This window comes from Simochromis diagramma, unplaced genomic scaffold (genome assembly GCF_900408965.1).
Source record: "Simochromis diagramma unplaced genomic scaffold, fSimDia1.1 OVJJ01000516.1, whole genome shotgun sequence".
Classification (NCBI taxonomy): domain Eukaryota; kingdom Metazoa; phylum Chordata; class Actinopteri; order Cichliformes; family Cichlidae; genus Simochromis; species Simochromis diagramma.
The window spans coordinates 817,844-831,725 of record NW_024386938.1 but is presented as its reverse complement, the minus strand read 5'-3'; the positions used below and the strand labels follow the sequence as shown (position 1 = coordinate 831,725).

At 41.7% G+C, this 13,882-nt stretch overlaps 1 protein-coding gene across 1 annotated transcript; it reads left to right on the top strand.

The window, feature by feature from the left end:
* The first annotated feature begins 773 nt into the window (after nt 1-773).
* LOC120736956 (ferritin, middle subunit) lies at nt 774-2,448 on the top strand. The gene is made up of 4 exons (XM_040037365.1): nt 774-1,078; nt 1,488-1,634; nt 1,809-1,934; nt 2,039-2,448. The coding sequence occupies exons 1-4, from the start codon at nt 977-979 to the stop codon at nt 2,192-2,194; spliced, it is 531 nt and encodes a 176-aa protein (XP_039893299.1). The 5' UTR covers nt 774-976; the 3' UTR covers nt 2,195-2,448.
* The last annotated feature ends 11,434 nt before the right edge of the window (nt 2,449-13,882 follow it).

Genomic DNA, 13,882 nt, shown 5'->3' with positions numbered 1-13,882 from the left:
AGTAACGTGGTGCCGGAAGATAGATGTTGATGGGGGAGAAAATGTCTGTTTATGTCTGTTAATCTGTGTTATCTTCAGGACTGGTGGTAGATTCAACTAAAGAAATTGAAATAAATTATGTCCTTTGTTATACACTGCTAGTAACAAAGTGCCTAAAGCTATAATTTAAAATAGGTTCTTTGCTAAGTTCTCTGTTAGGTGTAGACACGACTGATTCATCACTTGAGTTTTGTTCCTTTTTTATGCATGAATCATTGCAGGAATGAAAATGAGTAAAAAAGCCACCAATCTCCATATTAAAACTTAGAGCTTAAAAGCCCTTGAAAAGGCTAGGAAACTACTGCTATTTAAAAATTAGCGGACGGTCTGGCACATTGGAAGCAAGGTTTGGAATAAACGTTTTAAACAGTATTTTTAAACAGTATTAAACAAATACATTCATACCATGTGCGTGTGCATATCGGCTCTCATGTCCATCAGGACGTCTACATGTATTTTGAGAAAATCTTTATATATTTTACCCATGTTGCTTGTTACCTGTTGAAATATGAAAATGCTTTGTCATTGCACGTGACTATCTCCCAGCAGGTCACATTAAACATTAAAGTGGATGATGAGTTTTCTACGAATCAGGAGGAGAAAAAAATGCAACTTCATCCTGTGAGTCACAGCTGGTACAGACGCCCCGGCTCAGTGATTGGTGGAAACACACTTCACATCTGGCACGAGCACTTCCGGTGGAGTATAAATACAGGGACCCGCGAGTGTGCCGTTTCACACCAGGGGAGAAATCTTTGAGGAGTTCTTGCTTCAACAGTGTTTGAACGGAACTTCTTGACTTCGTCCCGCTTTGTATTTCAGCTTCTCTGCACTTCGGAAGAAAAATCCTTTTCTACTTGAACACTACACATAAAGTCGACGTGAAGCTTTATTTTTGCACCGTTTTTGTTAATAAAAAGCACAAACGCCAGCCGAAATGGAGTCCCAAGTGCGCCAGAACTACCACCGCGACTGCGAGGCCGCCATCAACCGGATGGTGAACATGGAGCTGTTTGCGTCTTACACCTACACTTCTATGGTGAGAACACGTCATGTGATGCTGATGTCTGTAATAACCTTAGTCTCAAGCTATATTAGCTGAATGCTAGACAAAGAGAACAGAGTCGTTCAATGTAAAGTCCGGTATGTTGTTGCTAATTTCAGTAATACATGATTTCAGTAGCAGCTCGTTTGTTGGTTGTTTATCACAGTTGGGCAGGTTGCCAGATGCGGAGTGTATTTTCACCCCAAACACATCACTGAAAAACCCAAATGCCGCGTCGTGCTTCGTTTGGCTTTTCTTTAGTCTCGAGTTCAGCAGTTACCTCAGTCTAAACCGGCTGAACTATTGGTGATGAATCATGTCTGTCTCCATAACTGTTTGTCACGATGCTGTATTTGCAGAATAATTGGTGCTGTGTACTAATAACCTGTGTCTGATTTGGCAGGCCTTCTACTTTGACCGTGATGATGTGGCCCTGCCAGGCTTCTCCCACTTCTTCAAGGAGAACAGCCATGAGGAGAGGGAGCACGCTGACAAGCTGCTGTCCTTCCAGAACAAGAGAGGAGGTCGCATCTTACTCCAGGACATCAAGGTGTGTACAAACTGAACCAGTCCTGCTGTGACATACCTGACTGTGTCTAACACAGAAACTGGGATTAATGAGCAGTGTTATGACACTCGTTCTCTTGTTGTTGCATTAGTGTGTAATGTGTACACAGAGCTTAAAACAAGTGTTCAGTCTCTAACAGAATTGTTTGTTGTGCAGAAACCAGAGCGTGATGAGTGGGGCAGCGGGCTGGAGGCCATGCAGTGTGCTCTGCAGCTGGAGAAGAATGTCAACCAGGCTCTGCTGGACCTGCACAAGCTGGCTTCTCAGCATAATGACCCTCATGTAAGTGGGAGTTGGAGGGAAGAGTTTGGGGTTAAAGACTGAACTAGTTCATGCTGTGTATGTTTGACAAATCATCAAATGTTAACTGTAGTTTGTTTTCCCAGCTGTGTGACTTCCTGGAGAGCCACTACCTGGATGAGCAGGTGAAGTCCATCAAGAAGCTGGGTGACCACATCACTAACCTCACCCGCATGGATGCCCACAACAACAAGATGGCAGAGTACCTGTTTGACAAGCACACTCTGGGTGACAAGAGCTAAATGCTGAGACCGAGAAGTGAGCCTGGAGTCAGCATGTTAACAACACAGGCTTTGAAGTAAACTCACTTCTGCTCCAGCTGATTTCTTTCCTGATTTCCTGGCTTTAAAGCTGGCATCAGTTCTTGTATGTTGTGTTTTTGTGTGAAATGTCACATGGAGCGATGGATGTTATCAGGGTATGGCTCTGCTTCTAAGCTGTCTGACATTTGGAAATGTTTCTGATCTGTTCATCTGAATAAACATTTTGAGCTGGATCTCTGGTCTCTGCATCTGTGACTTATTTTGCTGATTAGTTCAAGCAGTCTAAAAACTAAATCACAACTTCATTACTGACTTTGTCAGATTAAAGATGATCTCAGGTCTTTCAGTTAATATTTCTACTTACTGGCACCAAATACAAACGAGGCCATATCAGATGTAAATATTACTGGACTTGCAGGACATCGCTATGGCAGCTTCAACAAGCACCACACATCCGAAATGGCAAAAGTATATTACTTCATGTTAAGATCTAAATATAACAGCCAATAACTAACATGAAAATATGGAATAAAGTGGACATGTGAGCTAATGCTTTACTATGATGAATCTTTGTTTGCCTTGTTATGGATATTACTGTAATGCACCATCGCCATCTACTGGAGATACTCGGTTTCTGTTAACATCTTTAAAGCAGGTAAAATTAAAAATGAACTAAAGGTGTTTTACATTACAGCCTGCATTTACCTTATGCCTTATTCAGTAATCACAATACAAAACACTAGCCAAGTTTACTTCCAAAAATAGAACTGAAATGAGTTGTACAGTTTTCTGTCAGTTGTGCTTCTGATTCAGTGTTGGGAAGGTTACTTTTAAAATGTATTCCACTACAGATTACAGAATACATGCCCCAAAATGTATTTTGTAACATATTCCGTTACGTTACTCAATGAGAGTAACGTATTCTGAATACTTTGGATCCGGGGTGGCTTACTGGGCTTAAGCCCGGGTTGTTTTGTCAGAAGCCCGGGGTCTTTTGGAGTGTAATTTTTTCATAGTTAGATGCCTGGCTGACAACTGTATACAACAAAAACTACACACAATATTCGAAGCACATAGTGCACACTGTGGGAATTTCCCCCCCTAATGATCCGAGCTCAGACACTAAGCGACTGAGCAAGGGGGCGGGGCAGCTGCTGCCTGTGAGTGCGCTGTTGGAGAGACGGAGCCAGCCATACTAAGGAGAGCTTAAGTTTGACCAGGTACCAAAGCAAATCATTCGTACAGTACAAATAACGTAAATATGACGGTGAATCACAAAAGATGGATATCAAACTGATCACTTGACCATTATTACCTTACTCGCTCTTCAAGTGAATCAACAAATGGCGAAATGAAAAGCCGAACAACAACAATGCTGTTTCTTTAAAGAGTCTCAGCTTACATGTGTTTATTTCATATTTTCAGTTGTTTCCCTCCACGGCTAAATAAATCGGTTTCAGTAATGCACTGATATACAAGAATGGACATTAGAGGCTTCTTTCAAAGAAAAAACTCTGGTAGTATTTTATATATTATGCTTTGTATGTTGTTCAGTATATTTCTATGCAAAACAAGAGGAACTTCAATACACAGCAGGATATCCACAGTTGAAACCAGATATTTACAATCACTTTATGGAAAACACAAGAACATTGTTTTACTGTATAACATCAATTTAGAGTAAACTTGTTTTGTTTTGGTTAAATAAATATTGAAATATATTTTGAATTAGTTAAATGTCAGAATAAAGAGAGAAAGAGCTTCTATTTTAATCACTTTCATCAAATTTAGGAGCACATGTACACTAAGTTTATTGTTAATTAATAAGAAACTCCAGACGATTCCATCCTGAGCTGAAGAAGCTTCTGATAGGTTCGTAGAGTCCATGTGAGTAAATTGTCAGCACAAAGAGGGAGATGGAGAATGAGGACAGAACAGAGATGAACAAGAGCAGGTGAGACACACATGTTAGTCAAATGGTTGTTTACCAAAAGTATCACCGTATCATAGGTCCTCATGTATCTCGTACCTAGTGTTTCTTTTTAGGTTTACTATTTTTCAAATTCTATATTTATTAAGTTTTGCAGGCTTGTTTGCACAACAAGGCTAAATAATTATATAAACTTTTCTCAATCTAAATAGTGGACTTTGGTAGAATTAAAAAATAAGTGTAGTGCAGGTCTATGATGATTTTTAGTGCTACTATCATCTAGTTCTGATTCTGGTTCTGTCTTGGTTAAGTCTTAGTAGTCCTGATTTTGAACTGTTGTAGTCCTGTTTTAATTCTGGATCAGTTCTGGGTCTGGTTGAATTGGGGTTTAGTCCTCGTGTCTTGATACAGCCCCGACTTTGTTCTGTCTTGCTGCTTAATTAAAAAACTAGTTTAAGGTGTCCTGCATATGTAATATATATTTTTCCTATATGAAGTCATTCTTTTTTGAACAAAACTCAAAACAGAGCCAATTAATCTTTCAGTCATTTCTACCCCCCCCTAAAAAGAAAAAAAAAAAATCCCACATGCACACTACCCTTTAGGGCTAAGCCCCGGGTGTTTCAAATGTCTGGCTCCGCCTCTGCTTTGGATTACTTAATATATTATCATGCTGTTTACAACTACATGAATGTACTATTGCTGTGTGATTTATTACTATTACTGAAGGTTAGTCGCCATACCAACATCAACTAGATTTTTAAATCTTAATATAAATGAGTAACAGTAGGTGGACATTAGGTAAGGCTGCACTTTTTGCAGTGATCTTGTATAGAAAACTATTGCACGTGTATATAAAACAGGTCCGCGGCTCCGAACCGTAGTAAAGGGACCTCTGGCTAATACGTCGGGTTCGTGTCGGGCTCGTAGCTGAAAACTAGCTTTACTTTGTTGTCTGGGTCAACTTTGCTTGCGAGAGACAGAGAGAGGCGTTGAAAGGCTGCTCCAACGGAACTTATTGTTTCGGAGAAAAACACGAAAAAAGTGTACAGTCGAGTCTTAATAGCTTACTTACAACTGGGCTCGTCAGGCTCTCTTTTTGGCTGCAGTGGTTATTATTATATTTACATGCTTCCAGCATGTCTGTGCTCTCTATGCTGTTGTGTTGGTGTGTGTTGGGCTGTGAGCTGAAAAGCTAAAGCCGGCTGTATGCGTACAGCAACCGTGTGTGAAAAGTGGTCAATAAAGAGATGCTGAAAAGCGTGTTCATGCAAACATCGTCAGGTCTGCTGTGATATGTTTACAATAAGACTTCTGCTCCTGAACCTCTGCGCACAGCGTCTGCAAATCGGGGATGTACGAAGTCAGTTTCATCTTTATGCAGGACTGTAAGCTGTCGTCTGTGAGGCGTGAGCGCTGTTTGTTTTTAACATAGTTCACGGTGGAGCTGCTGACATAATGTGGATCCAAAGATCCATAATTGGCCTACCTGGGGTTGAAAGTCTCGATAAATGCAGGCGTTTCGGCGGGTACACCGGCTTCCGCAAGTGTGACGCTTATTTTGAGCGATGAAAATATAATAAATTATAATTTTATTTTTATATTTCAATATCACAATAATCTTCCAATTTAGAACTACAAGTTAAAAAAGAACTAACATAAATAAATTACACTTCAGCTACATACTTCTAATTTATTTTCCCAAACCACGCGGGACTAAATATAAGGACTAAAGAGCCGCAGGTTGCCGACCCCTGGCCTAACATATAAAACAGGAAAAAAACGCAGTGTAATTCCTTTATTTCAACAAAGTAACTGTATTCTGAATACCACCTTTTTAAATGGTAACTGTAACGGAATACAGTTACTCATATTTTGTATTTTAAATACGTAACGGTGGTACATGTATTCCGTTACTCCCCAACACTGCTGATTCATACATCATATCATGCTACACTGCATTTGCACTGTTTTGTCATTTATTTTCAGGAATTAAAGAAAGATCTGTAATCATTTTATTCACTTGTATTAATTTGCTTGAAGACGTTTCACCTCTCATCCGAGAAGCTTCTTCAGTTCTAAGGTCAAATGGTGGAGAGTCCCAGATTTAAACCCAGTGGGAGTTTCCCCCCACAGAGGGACAAAAGGACCCCCTGATGATCCTCTAATCACATGAGCCGAGGTGTGAAAATAGGTGTGGGTCCCAATCAGCCAGGGTTTCAGGTGAGCTCATTGTGAAACCTGGCCCCACCCTATCATGTGATTTCCTGAGGTCAGATGGCCCAGGATGTGAGTGGGCGTTAAGGCGTCTGGGAAGGGATCTCAAAACTGGATTATAGATGGCAGGGAGTTGGTGTCGTAAACCACCGCCTCTGTTCAAAGATGGTCGCTCACAGTGGACATAAATGGCTTCTTTCACTCCTCTTTCAAACCATCTGTCCTCTCTGTCCAAAATGTGGACATTGGCATCCTCAAAGAGTGACCTTTGACCTTTAGATGCAGATGGACTGCTGAGTCTTGTCCTGTGGAGGTGGCTCTTCTGTGTTGTGCCATGCGCTTGTGAAGTGGCTGTTTGGTCTCTCCGATGTAGAGGTCTGAGCATTCCTCGCTGCACTGTACAGCAAACACCACATTGTTAAGTTTGTGTTTTGGAGTTTTGTCTTTCGGGTGAACCAGTTTTTGTCTGAGCGTGTTGCTGGGTCTGAAATGCACCGGGATGTCATGCTTGGAGAAAACTCTCCTGAGTTTCTCTGATACACCGGCTACATAGGGGATGACAATGTTGTTGCGTCTGTCTTTCTTATCCTCCCTCGCTGGTGTCTGATCTTCTTTTCTGTGCCTCTTTGCTGACTTTAAGAACGCCCATTTACGATAGCCGCACGTTTTGAGTGCGTCCTTTACATGTGTGTGTTCCTTCTTTTTCCCTTCAGGCTTAGAGGGAACATGTTCTGCCCGGTGGTGTAGGGTCCTGATTACTCCAAGTTTGTGTTCCAGAGGGTGATGGGAGTCAAAGAGGAGGTACTGGTCCGTGTGTGTGGGCTTCCGGTAAACTTCGATGTTGAGGTTGCCGTTCTCTTCAATGTGCACAGCGCAGTCCAGGAAAGGCAAACAGTCGTCCTTTGTGTCTTCCCTGGTGAACTTGATGTTTTTATCCACAGCGTTAATGTGCGCAGTGAAGGATTCCACTTCTTGTGTCTTGATTTCGACCCAGGTGTCGTCTACATATCTGTACCAGTGGCTGGGTACTCTTACTTTGAAAGAGCCAAAAGCCTTCCTTTCCACTTCCTCCATGTAAAGGTTGGCTACAATAGGTGACACGGGGGAGCCCATGGCACAGCCATGTTTTTGTCTGTCGAAACCCTCGTTCTATTTGAAATATGTAGTGGTGAGGCAGAGGTCTAACAGTGTGCAGGTCTGATGGGGTGTGAAGTTGGTCCTGTCCTCCAAGGAGCTGTCTTCTTGTAGTCGTTTTCTGACAGTCTCCACGGCCTCCGTGGTGGGTATGCAAGTGAAGAGAGAGACTACATCAAAGGACACCATGGTTTCATCTGGATCCAGGGGAAGTTTCTGGACCTTGACGGTGAAGTCGGTGGAGTTCTTGATGTGGGGTGTTCCCCACAAGAGGTGCCAGGATGGTAGCAAGGTGTTTCGAGATGTTGTAAGTAGCTGAGTTTATGCTACTGACTATGGGTCTGAGTGGGACACCTTCTTTGTGGATCTTAGGAAGTCCGTAAATGCAGGGTATGGCATCCCCTGGGTAAAGGCGGTGATATGTGAGGCGGTCAATGATTTTGTCCTTTTCAAGGTCTTGAAGGCAAGCTATAACTTTCTTTTTGTAGCTGCTTGTGGGGTCTCGCTTTAAGGCTTCGTAGGTATTGTTGTCACTGAGGAGAGTTGTGATCTTTGTGTGGTAATCCGTTGTGTTCAGTACCACGGTGCACCTTCCTTTATCAGCTGGTAATAAAGACTTCAGACCCAGCAACACACTCACCATTTGACCCTTAGAACTGAAGGAGCTTCTCGGATGAGAGGTGAAACGTCTTCAAGCAACTTAAACAAGTCCAGACGCTTTTCTTTCCAAGCTCCTTAGACTATGATGACCTGGATGACTGAGAACCTTCACAGACATTTGTATTAATGTTATCTAGAAATAAAATCACACCATAAAGAAATCATCTCTCACTCTTCTCTTAAAAATCCAGGTGTTTGCTCAGATTTATATACATTTTTTGGAAAGTATCCATGATTACAATTCTGATCAAAATGTCTCAACAGCCACAACTGTGCACACTTTATGCATAGAAAAATTGCTTAAAAAATAAATGATTTTTAAAAAAAAAAATCCCAGGTAAATGTGATGATTGCATACTGTTTTACTTGTTGTCTCCCTGCCCTGTTGGCTGAGCTAGTTTGGGCTAATCTTTAGGTTTCGAACTGTTGGCCTCATATTTGACTCGATGGCTGCAGGATGTCCAGGTCCTGTGGCTGGAACATCATCAACCCTTCACTACCGTACGTGACACTTGGTACAAGGTGTTTGTGCTGAAATGTTGTGGCTGTTTTTCTCCAAACATGCTGCTGTGCATTATGGCCAAAAATCTTCTCTTGTCTAATATCGTGTGTGCTTTATTAATATTGTAATCATAATAATCCATAATTATGGATATACATATTAGATTGTTTTTAGTGAAATGTAAGCTCTCAAGAAAGGTAGGGAAAAGCTTTGTAATTTACTTTAAAATTAAATAAATAATAAATAAATATTAAATATGTTCCCGAAACTGGTGGAAAGAGCTACAGACCCATGATACCTTTACCAAGTTAGCTAGCAGCTAATGACCACCACTTCTTGTGCAGTTAATAAAAGAACAGGTAATGTCTGTTGCGCTGTTGCACACACAGCATGCTCATTTGTTTCAATTCATCAGTTGCCACAAGACGACTTACTAATGTGTACATAATAACCTAATACTTCTGTGTGCTATAGACTATAGTGTACACTGTACACCCTACTTCTAGTTTCTGTTGCATCAGTTTGTGTCTCCCAATTAATTTGTGTTTCTCTTACAACTCTGCACCGCCCAGATGCCCCAAAATGCATGTGCTCTTTGTGAGCTCGTTGCAAGCTCGGAACCAGCGTGCTCAGCCATCAAGGGTGAGCATTGGTTAATGGTCATTATGTGACTGATGCAAGCCAGTTCATTTTATTTGAGCAAAATTGGGATTAATAATTAAATGTTATTGTTGATGGGCACAGGCAGGACTCCACATGCACACACACATAAAAAAACGAAGTAAAAAAAAAAAAGGCTTAAGAAAAGGGCACTTGGGGCACCCACCAGGAAAAAGGCAGGCACCCCCCCCCCCCCCCCTTCAACATGTGCATGGTGTAGGATAGTGTTACCAATTATTTGTGACGTAAGAGCCTTTTATGGAATGGGCAATCATTTAAAAAAAAGTAAACCAGTTATACTGAAGGATTCAGAAATTAATTTAAAGAAGACTAATTATGGAGTTCCACAGGGTTCTTTGCTAGGACCAGTACTTTTTCCATTATACATGCTTCCCTTAGCCAGCGTTATAAGAAGGCGTAGCATACATTTTCACTGCTATGCAGATACCCGACTTTATCTATCCATGAAACCGGATGACACACACTAATTAGTTACGTTGCATGAATGTCTTAAAGACATAAGTTTGATAGACTCCTTTAGTCTTGCTCAATTTGTGTCGGGGCCAACCCAGAAACAGGGTCATATGTTGGATCTTGTGCTGTCTCTACCGGTCCTAAACATGAAAATATGTGATGCTGTTTTTTCTGATCACTGTCCTGTTGTGTTTGATATACTTTTATCTCTTCTCCATTTTACACCTCTTATTTCAACACACCGTTGTCGTGTTTTTAACCCATCTGCAACCAGTGTTGGGTGTACTGTAATTAAATTACTTTTCCACTGAAAAAGTAGAGTAACTGATTACTGTTCATTTTTAGGTATTTTAATTACAGTTACTTACAATGTACTTGCGTTACATTGTAAAATAATTAAACTCGCTGAATATCATTATTTAATTTCAATAATTTATCTTCTAAAGGTAAAAATAAACTCTGCTCTTTAACATCGCTGTAGTGCAGCTGCACGTCATTTCACACCAGTTTGCTGCACAGTCGTATTCTAAAGCGGAAGATGTCGGACTCAGCTGAAGCAAGTGGCTGTTTTATGAAATGGACATATTCCCGTCTCTTCACTTTTCTGAAACAAGCAGACAAGAACATTACAGTAATATGTAAAAACTGTCGGCCGCTGTTAATAGCAGGAGTAATCTACTGAAGCGCCTGACACGAGAGCATAGACGAACACGTCTGAGTGATCCTTGTTCATCATCCATGGATAACACCGTGGCAACTCCTGCTAAGCAGCAAAACCTGATTTTACTTCAGCAGCACAGAAAGCATCTGAAAGTGAGCTTTAAAAAAATAAAATAATAATAAAAAAAAAAAAATTGCAGGCTACATTGTGGAAGAGATGCTACTGCTGCGTACTGTAAAGCAGCGGTCCCCAACCCCCGTAATTTGGTACCGGGCTGCGAGAGTGAGACTCGGGTGTGAAAAGTATGGTTTTCAGGGTTTTTATCGGTTTTTAGCGTTATTTTGTTATCGTTTTTTTTTTTCGTTAACTCTGTTTTCCTGGGTCTTTTCACGTGTGTTATAAATAAATCTTCTTTTTTTCGGTACCGGTACTAATTTTGTTGTATTTATCTGCAACACCTTAAACGCCGGTCCGTGAAAATATTGTCTGGCACAAACCGGTCCGTGGCACAAAAAAGGTTGGGGACCGCTGCTGTAGAGTCTCTGTCTTTAAAAAAAAATTATTTATTATTTAAAGAGTTTAATTTATATTGTTTGTCCACTCAAGGTTTGTAGGGATTTTAAGAAGTATTTAGTTAAATTACTTATTGAGTAATTAAGTTACTTTTCAGATACAGTAATTAGATAAGTATTTTAAATACAATATTGATTAAGTAATTAGTAATTAATTACTTTTTTAAAGTAACTTACCCAACACTGTCTGCAACAGAACAATTTTCTATTGCTTTTAAAAAAGTTTTAAGATCTCCCCTTGGCTTTGGTACCGAGGAAATGACGGTTAATTTTTATGATGCAAAACTGTCCTTGATGAGGTCGCTCCTTTTAAAAGTATGAGCTCGAAACCACAATCAGACCCATGGATAAATAAGGCCACTCGTTCAGCCAGACGAGGGTGCAGGAAGGTTGAACGTAAGTGGAAAAAAGATGGGCTGCAGGTGTCCTTTCTCATGTTGAGAGACAGTCTGTACAGGTATCAGGACATTGTAAAAGCAGAAAAGTCAAAGTTTTTTTCTAATGTTATTGAGAATAGCTCCAATAATCCTCGGGTTCTTTTTTTCAATTATTGACTCTGCCCTGAATATTTCCCCAGCTTCTTGTATTAATAGTTCCTCAGACACCTGTGAAAGGTTCCTGCAGTTTTTTATCAATAAGATAAAAGCTTCGATCTATGATCGCCCTGCCTTCACATGACCTTTCTAAAATATTCACCTGCTCTGCTGTTTTTGATCAGTTTGAGCCTGAGTGTCTTGATCAGGTGGAGGAAGTATGTAATGGCACAAAGACATCATCTTGTCCAAATGACATTGTTCCAACACATTTAAAAAAAAAAAGATTTTTAAGGTTGTCATCTCTGACATCTTAGCTATTTTTAATAGCAGCCTTAGTTCAGGTGTTGTGCCAGCCTGTTTTAAACATGCTGTTGTACAGCCTGTGCTTAAAAAAACCTAATCTCGATTGCTCTGTCCTCACTAACTTCAGGCCTATTTCAAAGCTCCCCTTCCTGTCGAAAATTTTGGAAAAGATTGTATTTGTTCAGCTGCAATCTTTTGTAAATAGGCACAATGTTCTTGAGAGGTTTCAGTCTGGTTTTAAAACTCTTCATAGCACAGAAACTGCACTTTTAAAGGATCTTAATGATCTTTTATTAGAATAGAAGAATAGAATAGAATAATCCTTTAATTGTCCCACAAGGGGAAATTTGATTGTAACAGCAGCCAAAAAGACAAATATACAAACAAACAGTACACAGGACACAGAACAGAAACATACACAATTTTTCTTACATATTTACATTAAGGACAATGGTTATTATATACAGAGTACTGTACAGTTATTAAATTAAATAAAAATAACTACAGGTTGTAGTGCGAATCGGTTAATTAACTTATTGCAGTTACAGCGCAGATACACATCTGTGTTTGTTGGGAGCAGTTGTGATTGTGCAGTCTGACAGCTGCAGGGAGGAAGGACCTGCAGAAACGCTCCTTCATGCATCGAGGATGCAGCAGTCTGTCACTGAAGCAGCTCTGCAGTTCAGCAACATTTACATGCATGGGGTGGGAGACTCTGTCCATCAGAGATGTTATTTTGGCCAGAGTCCTTCTGTCTCCCACCACCTGCACTGGGTCCAGGGTGCATCCCAGAACAGAGCTGGCCTTCCTGATGAGTTTATCCAACCTCTTCCTCTCAGCTGCCGATAAACTGCTGCTCCAACATACCACACTGTAAAAAATGACAGATGCCATCACAGAGTCATAGAAGGTCTTTAAAAGCGCTCCCTGGACTCCAAATGACCTCAGCCGCCTCAGCAGGTAGGGTCTGCTCTGACCCTTCCTGTAAAGAGCATCAGTGTTGTGGCTCCAGTCCAGTTTATCATTCAGGTGAACACCCAGGTACCTATAAGAGTCCACTATCTCAATGTCCACTCCCTGGATGTTCACCGCTGTCAGTGTGGTGGGTCTGCGTCTCCGGAAGTCCACCACCAACTCCTTCGTTTTGCCGGCGTTGATCAGCAGGTGGTTCTGCTGACACCAGTCAACAAAGTCAAGAGTCCACTGTCTGCACTCTGAGTCGTCCTCACCTGTGATGAGGCCGACTATGGCAGAGTCGTCAGAGAACTTCTGTTGGTGGCAGCGTGGGGAGTTGATGGAGAAGTCTGCAGTGTAGAGGGTGAAGAGGAACGGTGCCAGCACAGTTCCCTGTGGGGCCCCCGTACTGCAGACCAGCGTGTCAGAGACACAGCCCTGTGTCCTCACATACTGTGGACATTCTGTGAGGTAGTCCAGCATCCACTGGGACATGTGGTGGTCCACTCCTGATAGCTCCAGCTTGTCCCTCAGAAGTCGTGACTGGATGGTGTTGAAAGCACTGGAGAAATCAAAGAACATGATCCTCACAGTGCTTCCAGGCTTCTCCAGGTGAGTCAGAGCTCGGTGCAGGAGGTAGATGATGGCGTCCTCCACCCCAATGCCAGGCTGATAAGCAAACTGCAGCGGATCCAATGAAGACCTCACCAGGGGCCGCAGATGGTTTAGAACCAACCTCTCGAGGGTCTTCATCAGATGTGATGTCAGGGCTACCGGCCTGTAGCTGCTGAGGTCCTTGGGATGGGAGGTCTTTGGTACCGGTACCACACAGGAGGTCTTCCACAGCTGTGGTACTTTCCCCAGTGACAGGCTCAGGTTGAACAGATATCCTAGGATGCCACACAGTTCATCTGCGCAGCATCTCAGGAGCCTGGAGCTGATGTCATCTGGACCTGCAGCCTTCCTCACCTTGATCTTGCGAAGCTCGTTCCTCACTTGAAGTGCTGAGATAGAAAGAGTGGATTTTGGGGGAGGGGTGTGTATGTTGGAGTCCATAGAAGCCG